This window comes from Pseudorca crassidens, chromosome 7, assembly GCF_039906515.1.
Source record: "Pseudorca crassidens isolate mPseCra1 chromosome 7, mPseCra1.hap1, whole genome shotgun sequence".
Lineage (NCBI taxonomy): Eukaryota > Metazoa > Chordata > Mammalia > Artiodactyla > Delphinidae > Pseudorca > Pseudorca crassidens.
In genome coordinates this window covers 106,358,883-106,379,412 of record NC_090302.1, presented here as the reverse complement: position 1 = coordinate 106,379,412, position 20,530 = coordinate 106,358,883, and the positions used below count along the sequence as shown (strand labels likewise).

General features: G+C 37.5%; 1 protein-coding gene across 9 annotated transcripts in view; it reads right to left on the bottom strand.

Moving 5' to 3' along the window:
• Positions 1–20,530, bottom strand: part of HMBOX1 (homeobox containing 1) — a 109,401-nt gene that overhangs the window by 49,971 nt on the left and 38,900 nt on the right. For all 9 annotated transcript variants that reach the window (XM_067745285.1, XM_067745288.1, XM_067745286.1 and 6 more), the window contains exon 4: positions 10,027–10,137. In XM_067745285.1, the coding sequence (XP_067601386.1) occupies positions 10,027–10,137 (111 nt within the window). The remainder of the gene's footprint in view (positions 1–10,026; positions 10,138–20,530) is intronic.

The window sequence follows — 20,530 nt, the reverse complement described above, 5'->3', positions numbered from 1 at the left end:
TACTTGACAGTTTTAATCTTTCTGAACAATGTATCCTACACGTTCAGAACCTTTCATTACCATTCAAAAGACTTCTTGTTGTTGAGAAAATGGAGCCCTTTAATCAATGTATGCACGTAGGAGATGAATTTAAAATAACACTAATTGTTGCAAACTCTTTTAAAAAAAGTCAAATATAGCATCAAAAGAAGAGATGATATTTGATATGTTTTTAGTCTATTAACTAATTCAGATCTCCATAAGTCTACTACCTGTTAATGCTATACTATTTTTTTACCTCTTGAATGTAATAAAACCAATGGAAAAAAATGTACAATTGAGATATTTTACTAAATCAGACTAGACTTTTCTCAGCCTGAACTGGTGATAATGCATGTATGCATATATTTCTTTCTTCATAACAGGAATTATACTCTATTTATTGTACCTTGCAATTAATACCAAGGGTAGCATTTCTACTTTACTACACACAGATTTGTTTCTTGATGTCCCCTTAATGGCTACATCTTTATATGCACTGTCTCATACAGATGTCCAATATTTCAACCAATCCCGATTTTCCTTTCCAAACCTGTTGTCCTGCATTCTCTCCCATTCAAGTAAATGGCATCCCTATTCTTTAAATTGCTCAGCTCAAAAATCTCAGAATCACCTTTGCCTCTGCTATTTTTCCCCACCTACTATATATCTAATGCACAGGCAAATCCTGTCAATTTTATCTTCAAACTATATCCAGAATCAGACGAATTTATATTACCTTCACTGCTACCACTTTAGAGTAAGCCAGCATCATCTCTCCTAAGCATAATTCCCTGGGATAGGTTCCAAGGATGGCCCTTCACAATAAGTCACACCTCCTGGTAATCATGCCCCTGAATCTGAGCTGGTGCTGTGACGCCTTTTGACAACATGGACATAGTTTGAGGCTAGGTCATAAGGAGCTTTGCAACTTCTGACTAGATCTCCTGGAATGCTGGTTCTGGGGGAAGCCAGCTGCCATATAAGAAGTATGACTACCCTGAGACCACGATGTTGTAAGGAAGCCAAAGCTAGCCACATGGAGTGAAAGATGCCCAGTCTGCCTCCAGGTGCTCCTGTGAAACCCACCCAGGTGCCAGACATTTGAGGAAAAAAGCCAGTTTGGACATTCTAGCTGCAGCAGACACCATGTGGAGAAGTGTAGAGCCCAGCTGACAGAAATAAGGCCCTAGACATACAGCCCTAATATAGTTGTGTGGTAGCCAGCTTCCAAGGTGGCTCCTAAGGATTGCCAACTCCTGGTATTCACCTCGTTGTACCAGGATTAGTTTATGTGACCAATAACATATGGTAGAAGTAATGATATGCCACTTTCAGGGATTAGACTGTAGAATACACTGTGGTGTCTGTGTTGCTGCTCTGGCTCTTAGATCACTTGCTCAGGGGAAAACTAGCTGCCATGTAGCAAGAACACTCAGCAAGCCAATGGCCAGGCCCATGTGGAGGACCTGCTATCTCTGGCCAATAGGCAATAACGACCTGGGGCTTTCCAAGACTCATGGGAGTGACCTTAGAAGCAGACTGTCCTGCCCTGGTGACTGCAGACCTGGCTGACAGCTCGACTACAATGTCATGAGAACTCTGAGCCAGAACCTCCTTAGCTAAGCTGCTCCTGAATTCCTGACCCACAGAAATTGTGAGATAATAAATGTTTGCTGTTTTCAGCTCCTAACCTGTAGGGTAATTTGTTACACAATAATATAGAACTAATATAAGACATCACAACCACCTCCAGTTGTTTATTTCCCCAATTCCCTGACACACTGAGTATTATTAGTATAAGCGTTATTAATTATTCACATTTATAAATTTGGCAGACAAAAAATTCTCTTTAATATATAAAGATTTCACTATTAGTAAGAATGAGCATCTTTTCCTGTTTCTGACAATTACTTCTCTTGTGAATTTATATCTTTTGTCCTTTTTTCTTTTGAGTTACTCCTCTTATTGGTGTGTAGATACCATACCAATTGCTAGTCATACAGATTGCAACTATTTTTCTCCAGCTTTTCATTCATCTTTTTATTTATGATGTTTCGAGATCTTAATTTTTGTACAGTCAAATCTGTTAATCTGTTCTTTTATGGTCAATGCATTTTATATAACTCAGAATACTTTTATAGTTTTTACTTTTGTTTGAACTCTTAATAGATATATGATTTCCTGTCATGTGTGATGTAAAGTAAATATCTGACCTCTTCCTCAAATGGGCAAGTGTGTCACCGACACATTAGAGACCTACTGGCTTAAAAGGTGTGGCACATTCTGGTCTTCTGCCACACTGCCACACAGCCACACTCGTTCATTTACATATTGTCTCTTTTTGGTACTATAATGCAGAGTTGCGTAGCTGTGACAGAGACCACACAGCTTGCAAAGCTTAAAATATTTACTATCTGGCCCTTTACAGGAAGAGTTTGCTAACCCCTGATTTAAAAAATTCCTGTCCTACACACTATGAAACTCTAAACTGAAACCTTTCTTTAGGTAGTTCAAGAAAGAGGGATCCATTCTGCCAAAATAACTTGGCAATTAGGTCTGGGCTCAATTCAAAGTTAACAAAGTTTAGGCGTAAGAAGTAACTATGGGTCTAGAGGGTTTCAAACTCCTTGTTTTGGTACTTTTCGGGATGCAAGCAGGATTGACAGTATAATGAGGGCTCTGGAATCTACCTAAGCTAGATTATATAAGCTTTATTCTACAGCCATGATAAAAGGTCCAAAACGGAGCCAAATTTGCTACCATGGCTAATAAAGACAGAGGTAGAAATGACCTGGTTAAGGCAGCCAGGTCCTCTCATCCAAGGTCTGGCTCTGGTAAAAGGATAGAGGGTTTCAGGGCTTCATTGGGTGGAGGGTGAGAAATAGGTCAGTAAGTTGCTACTAGTAGGCCATATCTGTAACTATGGCATGCTTTCTTAGAGTGATAAATGGGCACAAATAAAACAAAGAATACAAAGAATCTTAACTGAGTCATGAGGTTGAAGGAAATGAGCCAACTGATAATAATGGTTCTTCCCTGGTATTAGGGTTTATTGGTAATATAACTATGCTTCTTTACAATATCCTGTATTGTCCAGGTTTTCTATAAAAAGGAAACTTAGATGAAATAAAATTGGTCAGGAAGTCAAAGAAAGGGGGAGAGAGGGAAGGAGGAAAAAAAAGAAGAGAGAGAAGTAAGTAATGGCCTGGTTACTTTAAAAGAAATCAAGGCAAGTTATGCATAGAAGGTGGAAACTCCGAATAATTTCAAACTTGTAAACATACTTAATTTGAAACATAATATTATCATATTTCTTTTGAGGTTTTTGTCTTGTTCTTTTTCTTTTTCAATGTAGTAGTATTTAAAAATAGCAGAAGAGGGCTTCCCTAGTGGCGCAGTGGTTGAGAGTCCGCCTGCCGATGCAGGGGACACGGGTTCGTGCCGCGGTCTGGGAAGATCCCACATGCCGTGGAGCGGCTGGGCCCGTGAGCCATGGCCGCTGAGCCTGCGCGTCCAGAGCCTGTGCTCCGCAACGGGAGAGGCCACAACAGTGAGAGGCCCTCGTACCGCAAAAAAAAAAAAAAAAAAAAAAATAGCAGAAGAGGGAATTAATTACCAGGTGGTCCAGTGGTTAGGACTCTACGTTTTCACTGCCGAGGGCATGGGTTCGATCCCTGTTTGGGGAACTAAGATCCCGCAAGCCGCGTGGCAAAAAAAAAAAAAAAAAAAAAAGAAAAAGCACAAGAAAAACTCTGGAAACACTACAACAGATTTGTTCTAGAAACCTGTTCCTCTTGCTTTGGTTGAAACAGATGGAGAGCAATGAATAACCCAAGAATGGGTTCACAATTATGCAGGAACAATGTATGTAAGAATTTAAATCCCTCTGAAGTAAAATACAGGCATTCTAGATTGGCTAAAGAACCCACTATTTTCTTCCCTATAGGAAGCGTGTTACCTGTGTTCTCTACAGAAACGTTTTTTTCTCCACATTATATCTGGGTCCCCATTAAGACAAAATATTGCAGATTTATCTAGCAGATCTAAACCCAGAGAAAACAAAACTCTTCCTAATTTGCTGATAGATTTTAACATTTTGGTAACTGTTCTCTTTGCATCTATAATCATTTTCTTGCTTATCAGGGTTACTTTCGGGTGAGCCTTTGCCAATCAGCTAATAAAAGAATGACTACAAGCATGTTATTACTGCTCCATTCATAGACACTAGCTTCTCCAAAAGTAATTTTTCATCTTCCCCCACATCATAAACATGATTTCCCTGAGGCTCTACTCCCTGCAACAGTGAAGGGAGGAGGCATACTCTGCTCTCCAAATTTACTTCATGTGCAAACTTTATTTAATTGTTTAATTTAGAAATATGCAGAATCACCGCCATGAGCCAAGAAGAACTCATCAAACCCTGTCTGCTATAGTAATGTTTAAATTAGACAAGAGAGAGGACTGTTGAGCTTAATTTGATTAAATAAAGGGGCTCTTGATATCAACCATACTGAATTTAGTACTCACTGCTTTTTAAAAATAGGCATTTTCTTGTAAATGTTTTCATAAGAAACAAGATAAAATGTATTTGATCAGTTTCCATCAGCCTATTTTATTCATAAGCCTTGGCAGGCTTTAGATTATGCTGGGAAATTCTGGTGATTGGTCTGTTTAGCAGAGAACTACACTGTATCTATAGGATTATCAGTAAAAATAACTTAAATATGCACTCTATTATTTTTCTTGCTGAGTCCACTAAAAGAGAGACTAAAAAAACCTATTCAAATGGATCCAGAGTGAAGAGGTTGAAAAAGAGAAGAACATCAATCAACGTATACAGAGAGAAATGCTCTGAGCCCAGGGATAAAGGCACAGAATGTACAAATACTTTTTGGTTTTTTTCTAAATGCTTAAATTTAGAGGGAAAAAAAGTACTTTTTCACCGTGTGAGTGTCCTTAATTTTGCATTTTTTGTCAGAATATATGCAAAGTGATGGTACCATTTACATTTCTTCCAATGAGCTATCTGTCCTGGACAGAGAAAAAACATGAAATAAAAGAACTATCAATAAAAATCACTGACATCTTATTTCTCTACCTAACTGCCTCTCAAAACCAGGTCTGAACTATGTAAACCTAGGTTCTTCAGTTGTTTTATATCTTAAAAGCTATTAACAAGGTAGATTAATTTCTTTTTTTGCCTCTCTCCCTCTTTGCCTCCCTCCCTCTCTTATTTTCTTTACACTTTATATGTATTTTTGGAATATACAACACAAGTGCATGGAATAAAATTTAGAAAGACACAAAAAGGTTACATAGTTAACAGTGTCCCTGCCACTCCCATCCTCCCCTTCTCTCAGTTCCCCGCCACAGAGCTATTCTTATCGGTTCCTAATATACCCTTCCAGAGATGTTCCAAGTTTATATAATCACATGTGTGTGTGTGTGTGTATTCCCTACATAAATGGCAATATACTATATCCATTGTTTTCTACCTTACTTTATTCACTGATGAATTTGATATTCCTACATATAAATTCAATTCATATAAAGCCACCTTAAAAAAAATTGCTATATAGGGCTTCCCTGGTGGCGCAGTGGTTGGGAGTCTGCCTGCCGATGCGGGGGGCACGGGTTCATGCCCCGGTCTGGGAGGATCCCGCATACCACAGAGAGGCTGGGCCCATGGGCCATGACCGCTGGGCCTGAGTGTCCGGAGCCTGTGCTCCGCGGCGGGAGGGGCCGCAACGGTGAGCGGCCCATGTACTGCGCAAAAAAAAAAAAAAAGCTATATAGCCTCCACAGTATTCCATTATACAGATATACCATAATTTATTTAACCACTTCTCGACTGAGGGACATTTAGTTGGATTCCAATCACCTCTGCAATGACTTGCAAAGAAAATTCTGATGTATTATATAAAAGTGAATACTGACTAGACACTGGATAAGGTATTCTTAGATGCTAATGTAATGTTAGTTCATCTTATCACACAATATTAATTTGGAACTATCATCATATAATAGTTCCAAAGTGTCCATGAAATAAGAATAAATTCTTTAGCTAAAACCAAGGGTTATTTTAAACTCAATAAAATAAAACTGCATTTATCTAGAAAAAATTCTATACCATATTAGCTCTTTTAATAAAGGTGAAAGTGCAAAGAAAAACTTAAAAAAATTAAATTTCAACTGGTAATATCCAATTACTGTTGATGCAACAAAAAGGACCAATTTGACAATTACAAACTTATCCCCTTCTTTTCAGCTAACTCTGAATTACATCCTACAGAAAACTAGAAACTAGACTACAAAGAACTGGACTAGGAAGCTAGAAAGAACTCAGAACTAGAATGGATTTGATTCTTAAATAAAAAATAGGAAGTCCTTTTACAGGGGGACAGTTGGTAATGCAACTTCATAGAAAAGCAAATGCATATAATTAGGGGTACTTACTGTTAAAAGGAGGAGGCACTATATCCTTAAAGAAAAAAACACCTGCTAATTAACAGCTGGATGAATGCTGTTAGCCCTTTCCCATTTTCCTGTTAAAACTGGATTCCAATAGTAGTATTCCACAGTCGGCAGTGCTCTCACATCAGCTACAACAATGCCGACATGATAGTCCGCCTTCCCGCTTGTAATGAATTCATTTTCCTGGTATCCCAGTCCCTGTCTGAGATTGAAGTCCAGCCCTGAAATCCAGTGTGGTAATTTAGCTTTACCAGCTATGATTAGATTACATGTCAGGCACTGATCTAAGTGCCAAATCCAAGAGACAAAAATCCCTTCTCTTATGGAGGCTGATTACCTGGCACAGCTGGACTTGTGTTTGTCTTTCAAATTCTTCATTGCTCTGCTGTATATATTTTGGAACATCTTAACAATCCCTCTGATACTCCCCCTGGTAGCCAATTGCTGGCATGTGACCAGGTTTATGAAGCCCTTGGGCACAGTTCCTTATTTACCTAGCCCAACTCTTGTTATCAATATCATAGCCTAAGCTGCTCTATTAAACAGACCAAGTGCCAAGTTTTTGTTCCTTTCCATCTGATTTGCTCTGCTGTGAGTCACGGGAGAAGTCAGCTCTTTGGGAAGACTGCTTAGAGCTCAGATGGAAGTGCTGCCTCAACATGAGTCTTTAGACTGCGCTGTCCTATATGGTAGCCGCTAGCCACACGTGGTTATTGAGCACTTGAAATATGGCTGATTGCAGATGGCATGTGCTTTAAGTGTAAAATACACATTGTATTTCAAAGAAAAAGAAAGAAAAGGAAAAAGAGAGAAAGAGAGAAAAAAAGGAAGAAAGGAAGGACTGAAGGAAGAGAGAGAAGGAAAGCTCTCAGTAATTTTTTGAAGTGTTGATTAAATGTTGAAGTGATAATACAAGCATAAATATTGATACATTATCAAAATTAATTTTAGCTATTTCTTCTTTTTAAAATGTGGCTACTAGATAATTTAAATTACATATGTCATTTGCATTATATTTCTACTAAACTGTGCTGTTTTAGAACATTTAACTAATGGCAGCAACAACAGAGTCATTATTTTGAGAGGTTTGCCTGTATATCTAGATATCATTAGAAAAATATCTAAAAAGGGAAGTTCCTCTTTGTAGAAAAACTGCCAGCTAGTAAATATTGAAGGAATGCTAGATTACATCATCACCATTTTGCAATCCCCCATCAGAATAACTGATTCAGGTGAGCATCATCAATGGACGCTAAGACCACTGGCAAAGCTTGTTGCAGAAAAGGCTATTCATCCAGCGGCAAAGTAATGCCCTACAGATTATTTAAAAGCTGCAAAAACAGGATCCGGTGGCCACCACTTTAACAAACAATCAAACTTAGCACATGAGTAGTGCTACTACCTGACACTACATACCTCTTGACATGTGGTAACGTGAGGTATACATTACCTACAAAGCATTTTGCCCCAATGTTTTATTGTGAAAAATTTCAAACATACAGCAACAATGAAAGAATTTTATAGTGAAAATCTGTACCCATACCATCTAATATTTTACTATACCTAGTTTATCACATATCCATCTCCCTATTCATTTTATTTTGATGTGTTTCAAAGTTAACTGCAGCCATTAGTAAATGTCCTCCCTAAACAATCTATGAAGTACTCTTGTCAAAAACTATTTAACCTGAATCTAATCAAGCCTCTAATCCTAACTTCCAGTGTATGTGAAATACACAGGCTATAGAGGAACAAGTTAGTCGACACTACGAGCATACAGAAAAGCCCAGAATGTGAGACATTCTGTAAGGTTAGATGGTTTAAAAAGTTTATGTCATGAAAGAAAAATTTTAAGTGACTAGTTTTAAGACTCTAAAGAGACATAACAAATTCCAATCTGTCAACCTAAATCACATACTATTTAATGAAAAAAAAAGCTGATAAATCAGCAGTACAGGATTAACAGATACAAAGTACTATACATAAAATATATAAGCAACAAGGATTTACTGTATAGTACAGGGAACTATATTCAATATCTTGTAAAACCTATAATGGAAAATAATCTGAAAAAATATATATAATTGAATCACTTTGCTGTACAGCTGAAACTAACATAATATTGTAAATCAACTATACTTCAATTAAAAAATTAATTCTAAAAAAAGTTACAAAAGACAATCTTGCAACAACTAAAGAAATGTGAATATGGACTGAATATTAGGTGTTATTATGGAATTAAAATTAATTTTCTTAGATGTGATTGTAGGGGCTGTGGTTATGTAGGCGATTACCCTTTTTTCAGGAGACGAATGCTAAAGAGAGAAAGAGTATGTGTTTGTATACACACATACATACATTTTAAAATTTATTCATTTATTTATTTTATAGGGAAAAACAAATATAGCAAAATGTTAACAATTATTGTATCTACGAAGAGGATAAACAGGTGTTAGCTGTGCTGGTCTTTTAATTTTTCTGTATATCGGAAATATAAAAAATGGGGGGCTGGGTAGATTAAAAAATTCATTGCGAAGAGATTGATACGGTCTGTTCTGTTTTGTCTGCCTGAGCCTTTCAAAGTGATCTTTGGGAAAAAAAAATCTAAGCACAGATACACACACACAAATATGTCTCTATAACATTATTTCCACCTCAGAGCCAATGCTATTATTAGCTAAGAGCCTTCAATACTCGATATTCGAATTGATAATTTAGTCTGTAAGCAAAGGCTTTAATGCTGTAGTACTACAGAAGATAGTTCAATCACAAGGTTAAACTTGAGACAGATCTCACTGCCACCAGTCTGTGTAATGTGTAGATTGAGGGAGTCCATCACAAACTTCAGATTTTACTTATATACCACCATTAAAAGCATCCTGCAATAGATCTTGCCTCTTCCTGGCAACTTCTGACACAAAGGTTTTTGTGATCTTTTTAAAGATTTCAGTCTATTTTCCAACCTACTGCTGCCCCCAAAGTCAACAGGGCAGCTTCACCCTAAAGCCCAAAGACACATTCATTACCCAAAATTAGAATTAGAAAGAGAAAATCATTAGCAGGAATCATTGGATACGGTATAGCATGAACAAAATAAAAGTATTAAATTTATATTACTAACTAAAACAAGATTTACAAAAACACATATAAAACTAGGTATGGAATCTTATATGTACCAATACCTATAGGTGAGGGAAAAAAAATTGGCTACTGACTATCATGACCTTTCTTTCAAATTATGGTTAGAAATGTCATATAACCTGGAAAACAAAGAGGCACCTTGGAGGAAGTAGTGAAAATGACTAGATAATATTAGACACTAAGCTAAAAATTGGTACAATCAGGGCTTAGGTTTTACAGTTAAGAGTGTTCTTTGGCATAAAGGAACAACAGTAAAGTATGAAACTACCTTGGGGAAGACAAACCAAGGAACACTATGGAGTGGAATGGAATCCAATTATGGAGTCAATAAAGTAATTAATTTATATTTGTCCCATTTCAGATGCAATAAAAAAAGGAAAAAATATTTACCAGGGTTTGTCTTTTCAAGCTGATACCATCGGTAAAACGCTCTTTTCTTCTGTTCACTCAGGTCTGATCCCTGCTGCAACAGCCAGTGAGAGATCCGGCTCTGACTGATACCTGTGGAGAAAGAGAAACAGCTGCTGTGGATACTGCAATTACAGGGAAGTTAATGAGGGATCTGTTGGTTCTAGGTTATTGGGTACTTTATTCTCTGTTAATTCTATAAGGAAGCTGCAACTTGAGCAAGGCTTTTAATATTGGGCTTCCTTGTAAAAGCTGACTGCAAGGATATATTCAGAAATGATCTATAAGAGGTCAAAGCATTTTATTTACCAAGACTTAAAAATGGTCTCTAAATTAATTTCTAAACCAGGTTCATGAATGTGAGATAAGTGAAGAGCTATCTAAATAACAGTTGTCAGAAGTTGATTAAGTTTGTGCTCCTTCAACCACCATCACCACCTCCACCCCGATCCTGGTTTAGAACATTAGAACTTTTACCAGATATTTGGAAGAAATAAAATCAAGCCAGCACATTTTGCTACTCATTATTGATACTGATAAAAAGATTGAGGGGCTGGGAAAGGAGAGGTCATTGAAAATACTCTCTTCAATAAGATTTCTGGACTATTTGTTAATTCATTCAGGCTAACTCATTTGTTAATTAATTTTCAGGCTCATTAGTATAGATAGCTAACAGTTGGAAGACTTTTAGAGTTATGCTACAATAGGACCTCTTAAGAAATCTCAAGAGGTAAAGATGTTCTTCTAACAGACTTAACGAAACACTGAATACAATACAAAGCAGTAGTTTTCAGCTATTACTAACAAGTTCTTGAAAGCAATAAATAAGAAATTGAAAGACCTCCATGTGGAAGGTAAAAAAGCATGTCTAAAACTTACTAGAGTATGAGAATAACATGCTTCTTCTGGTCATTATAGCTATTACAAAATGAATAATTCAACATACAACTGGCAAAAGCAAAGAATAATAGGAAATATAAAACTGTCTTATACACCCATAAGGCACTTTCCAAAAGACCATGCAGCTACCATAGAGGGTTAACAGTATATAAACTCTCCCAAGGAATTACTTATGGTAACTGGATAGTAATGAATACCACCTGTGCCAGCACCTGTTTAAAGCTGTAACTCACAACAGAAAGAGTGGTTATCATGAAGTAATCACGCCCCCTAACATAAGAAGAACCAGGAGGTCTGGTTATCACATTTAACTCATTAAAAGCAAGCCCCTAGCTTCTGTACTTTTAAAAACCTACGTTAAAAGAAAATTTGCAGAAATGGGGGAGGGCAGTTTTGTTAAAAGTTGGGCTGAGAAGCATGGTTCTCTGATTGGAAACACCTTTCACTTTCAAAGGGTGAAATTCAAAGAGTCTTTCCAAAACCGAAGAGATTATATTCTCAAATCATTCACACAGCAGTTTTTCAATGGACTGAAGATCTATGTGATACAGGTGCTGGCAGCTATCTCTGTATGCTTGTTCTAAGAGAATGCAAATTATTCAGTATAATTAAATTGGCCATGTTTAGCAATACTTTCACCAAAAGTCTAGTTTCAAACATTATACTATTTTTCACATGACTTTTTGGGTTTTTTTGGCGGCGTTGCGGTGCACGGGTTTCTCATTGCGGTGGCTTCTCTTGTTGCAGAGCACGGGCTCTAGGCGCGCAGGCCTCAGTAGTTGTGGCTCCGGACTCTAGAGCGCAGGCTAAGTAGTTGTGGTACACGGGCTTAGTTGCTCTGTGGCATGTAGGATCTTCCTGGACCAGGGCTCGAACCCGTGTCCCCTGCATTGGCAGGTAGATTATTAACCACTGTGCCACCAGGGAAGCCCTCACATGAGTTTTTAACAAGAGTGAAGAAATCAACCATGTACCACCATGAAATCAAAACTGATTTTCATGTCAACAAAATGAAACCATTTTACATGGATTCTTACATTGGTATCATACTACTCAAAAAGAGAGGGAATGTGAGGAAAATCTGCTAATAAAAAACCCCAAATATATCGGTTCTGTTACCTACAGTATTAAATCTTCCTCAAACAGTCAGATCACACATAGAACAAACCACAGAGTCTACTAGACATTAGAGGTGTCCAGGTTCTGGCTGTGCTATAGTGGGGCAAGAGGGCAAAAGCCCAGCAAAAGGAGAGTAAATTATGGTATATTCATATAATAAGATACTGTGCAGACTTATGTTCTAAAATAGCCATCAAAACCAAACAATAGAAAACCAAACAAAAAGCCATCAACTCCAAGTGTTGGCAGGGCATATATGAAACTCTCATATTGCTGACGGAAGGGTAAAGTGTCAGGGCCCCTTTGGGAAACAACTGGGCAATATCTACTAAAGCTGAACATACGCATACCATATGATCTAGCAATTTCTTTTCTTGGTATACAGCCCACAGAAATGTGTACATACTCAAAAGAATATGTTCCAAAAACTCGTACTGGAAGGCTTATATGAGCATTGTCTAATCATAGTCCCCAGTTTGAAACAACTCAAATACCCATCAACAGGAAAATGCATAAATTGTGGTATTTATGTATTCTACTACAGACTACTACAACAAATAGAAAAAGGGAAAACTACTGCTACATGAAGTCACATGGATAAATCTCACAAAAATAATGTTGGCCAAAAATAGTCACACATACAGGTAAAAAAAGCCATGCACAATACTGTATGATTCAATTTACATAAAGTTTAAAAACAGACACAATTATATATATGTATATGGATGACAATCAGAATAGTGGTTATCTGTCATTAGGAGGGAGGAGGTTAATTACTGGAGGTAGGATGAGTAAGGCCCATGAAGTGACCAGCACTGTTCTTGATCTTGATCTGGATGGTGGTTACATGTGTGTCTTCACTTTGTAAAAGCCATTAAACTGGACACTTTTCTCTATGTTGTATTTCAATGAAGTTTTCCCAAGAAAGTTTTAAAAATTCTATGAGGTGTTAAAAAAAAACACAAATGGATATGTATCAATATGGAAAGATCCCCATGATATAAATGGAAAAGTATATAGTTTAATGAATACATATATTTTTACATAATCTACGTTGTTTTGTACAGCAACAAAAGCTCATATATAGCCAAAGATACACAATACGAATTTAGAGTGGCAGACTCTCCCTCCATTGTACACCTCTATATCGTTTTCTTAATCTGTCTACAAATATTTATTAACTTATTTTATTTTAGCCTTTCCCTATAAACACTACACACTTTATTGGCTGCTTTATAAACACTGTAATTAAGTTAAACAAAACAGAAGTGTGAAAAGAAGTTAATTTCAGCCTTCCCTGGCCAAGTCCACTCTGGGGTAATCAGTGTTAACTGTTAATATATGTTGTTCTACAATTTTCTCTATGTGTAATTATTAATTTAATAAAACAAAGGGAGAGAAGGTAATAAAGAATATCCTCCTGTCTAGTCTTTTGTGAGAGGAGGAAACAAACAAGGAACTTCTTCCCTGTAAACTTAATCTCAGTTTTCATAAGAAAACAAAGTAATAAAGCAAGCAGTTTTTCCAGAAAAGGCACTATAAAAATTAAATATGGGGCTTCCCTGTTGGCGCAGTGGTTGAGAGTCTGCCTGCCGATGCAGGGGACACGGGTTCGTGCCCTGGTCTGGGAAGATCCCACATGCCGCGGAGCGGCTGGGCCAGTGAGCCATGGCCACTGAGCCTGCGCGTCTGGAGCCTGTGCTCCGCAACGGGAGAGGCCACAACAGTGAGAGGCCCGCGTACCGCAAAAAAAAAAAAAAAAAAATTAAATATGTACAATAATACATTTTACAATGATATTTCTTCGTTAGCAACTTGCTGATCGGTAGGGTTCCTTTAACTTTTCCTTCTGGGGCCGGTCCATGTCTTTGGAACTTCAATTGAGCTAGGTGTCAAAAGGCCCTGCAGCTTCTCTTTACTGTCAGCTCTGGTACCTCTCCTTCAGAGAAAATTTTCCTAACTCCCTTTACTTCCCACTGCTGAACACAATGTCATTCTCCACAAGTTTTAGCTCCTCAAAAGCTCTTTTCTACCTTTCACAGGGCAGAAGAAAAGAAAAATTTACACATAACCTTCATACACTGAGAGACTAAAACTAACCCCTGATTAATTTCTTTCCAATAAGAAAGTGATCACATTGTGTTCAAAGGATGAAAAACCCTTTTTGCCAGTCTCATTCACATTCTTTTCTGAGCTTCAGCTCCATCCTTCCAGTTCCTCAAATGCTATGCTCCCTTCCACCAGAGGGCTCTCCACCACAACGCATTCTTGTCAAAGTCCCTAGTACTACAAATTTAAATGTTTCTTCTTCCTCCAACTTCCTTTGGCACGTGACACTACTGACCCACTCACATCATCTTCATCCTTGGAATGCTGGATACAACTCTCCAACGCAACTTTTCAGTCAACTTCAGGGATTGCTTTGTTATCTCCTTACATGTTAGTGCCCCAAGATTCCATGTTTAAGCATCTTCTTTCATTCTACACACTCTTCCTTCGATCATCTCAACCATCAACAATCAGGGTTTAAAATATCTAAATACCAATGACTTCCAGAACACCAGACTGGTCTTTCAAACCATCTGCTAGACAGTTTCATGAGAATTTCCCACAGGTCTTCAACGTAGTAAACTTGATTCATTATCCTCTTCCTTTAAATCTGTTCTTCCTCCTGTGTCCCCCATCTCAATTTTATGTTCCATTCTACTCCTTCCCCCAACTCTCATATGCTTACTAAATCCAATCCCTTTCTCTTCCAAAATTTCTCTTCGTCTCTCCAATCCTCATTCCAGCAGTTTGGAATCTCAGCCTCTTTTGCCTAGATAACTGAAATAACTCTGATGAAAAGAACAAGTCATCTAAGATCCACAAAGTACAAAATCCTCATGATCAGATCCTTTTTAATTAGAAGATCACTTCACAGATGAAAATGTGAAATGTGCTTCTTCAATTTCCTACTTGAGAGCTGCAGTCATCTCTGCAATTCACCTTCCACAGTGTGAGAGATATGTCTCAAAAAATTTAAGTTATAACACATGCAACCATTCTCCATAAAAATAACTCACAAATGCAGAGAAAAAAGCCCTTCCTCCATCTCTAACCCTTCTCTCATTCCCTAGAGGTATCTCTGTTTATTTGGTGTGAATTCTTCCAAACTCTTTACGATGCATTTAATACACAAACATGTACATATATATATTTAGGGTTTTTTGTATTTTTTTTTTGCGGTATGCGGGCCTCTCACTGTTGTGGCCTCTTCCGTTGCGGAGCACAGTCTCCAGACGCACAGGCTCAGCGGCCATGGCTCACGGGCCCAGCCGCTCCATGGCATGTGGGATATTCCCGGACCGGGGCACGAACCCGTGTCCCCTGCATCGGCAGGCGGACTCTCAACCACTGCGCCACCAGGGAAGCCCTGGGGTTTTTTTTTTTTAAACACACATTTGGAGTTATCCTATACATAATAAGTAGCAATGTTTCTCACATAATGTCTTGGAATTTTCTCACGTATCACATTGTGAACCTTCATCATTCTAATGGCTACATGGTATTTTATATCAGAAATATACCATAATCCACTTACACATTTACCTGTTATTAGACATTTCAACTGTTGCTAACATTTTACTATTATAAGTGATGCAATGAACACTCTATGCTTATCTTTGTGTATATAAAGAAATATCTTAGGGCCAATTCACAGGAATGGAGTTTGATTCGTAGCATACGAGTGGCATTTAAGTTTGTGATGGATACTACCAAATTGTCCCCTAAAGAAGATTGTACCCAATTTTATATTCTAACCAACAGTGATGAGAATTTTTCCCTACATCCTCACCATTGCTGCTTATAAAATTTATTTTTAGAGTCTGACTTTCTTTTTGTAAACATTAACACATGCTCATTATAAAAAGAATTCTACACAATTCAGAGGAAAGTAGAACAATTAAGAGGAAAGCTAATTAAAAAAATGCATCCAGGGCTTCCCTGGTGGCGCAGTGGTTGAGAGTCCGCTTGCCGGGGATGCAGGTTTGTGCCCCGTTCTGGGAAGATCCCACATGCCGCGGAGTGGCTGGGCCCGTGAGCCATGGCCGCTGAGCCTGCGCGTCCGGAGCCTGTGCTCCGCAACGGGAGAGGCCACAACAGTGAGAGGCCCGCGTACCGTAAAAAAAAAAAAAAAACAGCATCCAAATTCTTACCACTTATAAATAACTGCACTTATTACAAGATCACTCCAAGCATATGTGGACATAGAATAGGCAGAAATAATTACTAAAATGAGATAATACTACATGCTGAATTTTTAAATGTAAAAACACCAAATTTAGTTTGATTTGATTTTAACACAAGAAGAAAAATCTAAATAAACTAGAGAGAAGGATCTACTCAAATTTAGTAAATGCTTCTATAGGGGACATGAGGTTCCTAAGAGTGCAATAAAGCAACAAAAAAGGATCATACGAAAACACTGGGAGGTTGGAAGCACTGTTTTCTAATTTGTGGGCAGTATCTAATGGCTCCTGGCTAAAAAAGCTAAGGAAATTAGCAGACTGTGATAGTTAGTCTCCAGGATGATTCCTAATGATCCTCTTGTTCTTCCTACCTTTGTGTAATCCCCTCCAACACTGCTTCAGGGTTGGTCTGTGCAAACAACAGAATACGGCAGAATATGGTGATTTCTAAGGATAGGTCATGAAAAGTTTCTGCTTTGCTCTATCTTAATAGTTGGTTCTGAGGAAAGCTAGCTGCCATGTTGTGAGACCACTCAATTAGACCCATGGAGAAATCCATGTGGCAAAGAACTGAAGCATTCTACTAACAGCTATGCAAATGAGGCATCTTGGAAGTGAGTCCCCTAGCCTTAGTTAAGACTTAATTAAGTCTGCTGATGACTGTAGCCTCCTGAGACACCCTGAATCAGAATGACCTGCCTAAGCTGCTTGACCTATAAAAACTAAGTGAGAGAATTAAAATTTAGGTTGTTTCAAGTTGCTAAGGTCAATGTAATCTCTTATGCAGCAATAGATAACTAATACACATACATATACTATACTTTCCCCATTTCCCTTCCCAGCCTGTACACCCAACTCCTGATATTTGGAAGATATTTTTGTGTAGTCAACATTTACATTCTGTCCTGGACTCATAAGTCCCATAGTTGTTTACTCATAGTTGTAGATTTAAATGAATTCAGGATTTACCATACAGTTTCTCAGTTTTTCCATTCCTAAGCTCTGTATTTTTGCTTTTGTTTGTAACTGAGGCATATTTTACATACAGTGAGTGCACTGCTCTTAAGTGTATAATTATTTCCATGCTCCCTAAAAGATTCCCCTTGTCCTCTTTTCACTTAATGCTTAAATTTTATATTTTAAACTTAATTTTTGGTTAGTAAGATTTCTTCATCAAGCAATTTTTACCAGTACAGGTTTATTGGTGCTGCATTCCCCAGTGCTTGTATGCCTGTATGTTTGTCTTCCCTGTTTATACTTTAAGGACAATACTACAGGGGAATTTTGGGGGGGCTTAGACTTTCCTTTAAAATCTGTTAAATTGGCGTGATGTCAGTGGGTGGCAGAGTAAGGCCTTCTGAAAAGTTAGTCCCCCCAAAACGCAATGATAGCAAAAGCTGCTCTACCATAAAAGCACTGGCAAAAGTCAAAATCAACTTTTTCAGAACTCTGGAAATTAACCAAAGGTGTGCAACAATCCAAAGAGTATTTATTCAAAAAAAAAAAAAAGCTAAATTTTAGTAAGACCAGCTATATGACATTTTAACTTGAACTATACTCATTCCCATCATCCCAGCATTGCAGTAGACTATATTCTTGTAATCACAGTGAAAACCAAGAATGGTCTATTAGCCACTGGAGAGGGAAAGACAGGTTTGGAGTTCTCCCAAAACACCATTCTAAGAGAACTGTTATTATTTGACCTGTTTGGCACCCCCCTGGAAACTCCCATTTGCAAAGCTCATTCTTATTTGACCTTATCCAGACCTCATTCAGTGTGAATAGCCTTTTCCCTCGGAGGGGAGAAGGAAGGGAAGTGGTTTGCAGAAAACAATCAGTGGCAATCATTTAATATTGCAGGTGCCTGAGGTGATGATGATAACAGTTGGGGCAAACAAGGAACTGAACAAAATATTTAAAAAGCTGAGGAATTCTTAAGATGTCTATGAGGGTCTTTGAAAAGCTCTGATATAATTCTGGGAATTTAGAAGGCCAGGTGCATGCACAGGGCTGTGCACATGCCTAGGTCTACGTGCATGACCAGGGCAATGTGCATCACAGGAAAGAACTATGAAGGCCCTAAGCTCTTGCCTCTGGCTGACTTTGAGACATGGTGCAAAGAGAAAGTGAAGGGTAAGGTAGAATTATAAACTGCCTGCCTGAGCATTAAAGGCATGCCTCAATATATGTACAAAGCTCCTCATCAAAGCTGGGAAATTTATTGGTTCCAGGCATTTAAGGAAATCTCTGTCCAGTAATTAGCTGACTACTAAGCTAACAAGGAAGAGACTTCAGTAGCCACACACCACAAAGAATACTGACTTTACAGGATTAGTCCAGGAAAGTCACTAAACAAAAAGCAACAAAAACAAACAGCAACAACAACAAATCAAGGGGTGGAGAGGAATCTGATTTCAAGAGCTTCCACATTATATTATTTAAACTGTCTAGTTTAAAACAAAACAAAACAAAACTTATGAACCATGAAAGGAAACAGTAAAGCACGGCATGCATAGTAAAAGAAGCAGTCAATAAGAAATGCCTTTGAAGAAACCCAGATGTTAGACTTACTAGACAAAGATTTAAATCAGCTATTTTTAAAAACTAAAGAAAAAATGTCTACAGAATGAAAAGAAAATATGAGAAAAATGCATCATTAAACAGAATATCAATAAAGAGGCAGGAATTACAAGAAGAATCAAATAGAAATTCTGCAGCTAAAAAGTACAATAAGTAAAATGAAAAATTTACTAAAGAAGCTCAATATCAGATGTTAACTGGCAAAAGAAATAGTAAACATGAAGACGGGTTGATTGAGATGATCTTTTATGAGAAAGAGAAAGAAAAAATAATGAAGAAAATAGCAGAATCTCAAAAACTTGTGGGACACTGCCATGTATACCAACATACACATAATGGGATTCCCAGGAGGAAAAGAGAGAAAAAGAAAAGAAAGAATACTTGGAAGAATAATGGCCATACAATTGCCAAACTTGATGAAAAACACTAATCTACACATCCAAGAAGCTCAATAATCTTCAAGTAGGGTAAACTCAGAGAGATCCACAGCTAGAAACATCATAACTTGGTTTTTGGGGTTTTGTTTTTGGTTTTTTTGGCCATGTTGCGTGGTCTGTGGGATCTTAGTTCCCCGACCAGGGACTGAACCCATGCCCCCTGCAGTGGAAGCGCGGAATCTTAACCACTGGACCACCAGGGAATTCCCCATCATAAATTGTTGAAAACCAAAGTCAAAGAAAAGTTGAAAGCAGCAAGAAAGAAGTGACTTATTATGCACAAGGGATGCTCAATAAGATTAATAGCTGCAGATGGTAACTAGATTTATTTTGGTAATCATTTTGCAATGTATACAAATGTTGAATCATTATGTTGTAAATCAGAAATTAATATATTGTATGTCAACTATACTTCAAAAAAAAGATTAATAGCTGATTTCTCATCAGAAACCATGAAGTCATAAGGCAGTAGGATGATATATTCAAAGTGCTGGAGGAAAAAAAAAAGATCAACAAACAAGAACCCTATATCAAAAAAAACTATCCTTTCAAAGCAAAGGAAACGTTAAGACATTGCCAAATGAACAAAACCAGAGAGAATTTGATGCCAGAAGACCTGCTGTACAAGAAATACTAAAGAGTGTTCTTTGGGCAGAAATGAAAGGACTCTAAACAGTAATTCAAATACACTTGAAGAAATAGTGACAGTAAAAGTAACTACATATGTAAATATAAAAGACAGTATAAATGTATTTTTTCTTTATAACTTATTTTTTCCCTATTTGAATTAAAAGAAAACTGGATAATGCAATAATTAAAAATCTAAGTTGATGGGCACACAATGTATAAGCATGTAAATTGAATGGCAACACTGGCACAAAGGAGGGGGTAGGGAATGAAGCTCTAAAGGAGTAAAGTTTTCCTATACTATTGAAATGAAGTTGGTATTAATCTGAACTAGGTTATTATAAACTAAGATATTTATGGTAATCTCCAGGGCAACCACTAAGACAATAAATTTTTTAAAAAACAAAAGAAATGACAAGGGATTTAAACCATACACTAGAAAATACGTATTTAACACAAAAGAAGTAACTGAGCAACAGGAAAACAAAACAGACACGAGACATACAAAACAAGTGATACAATGGCAGATGTAAATCTAACCTGATCACATTTACATTAAATTTAAACGGATTATACACTCCAATTAGAAGA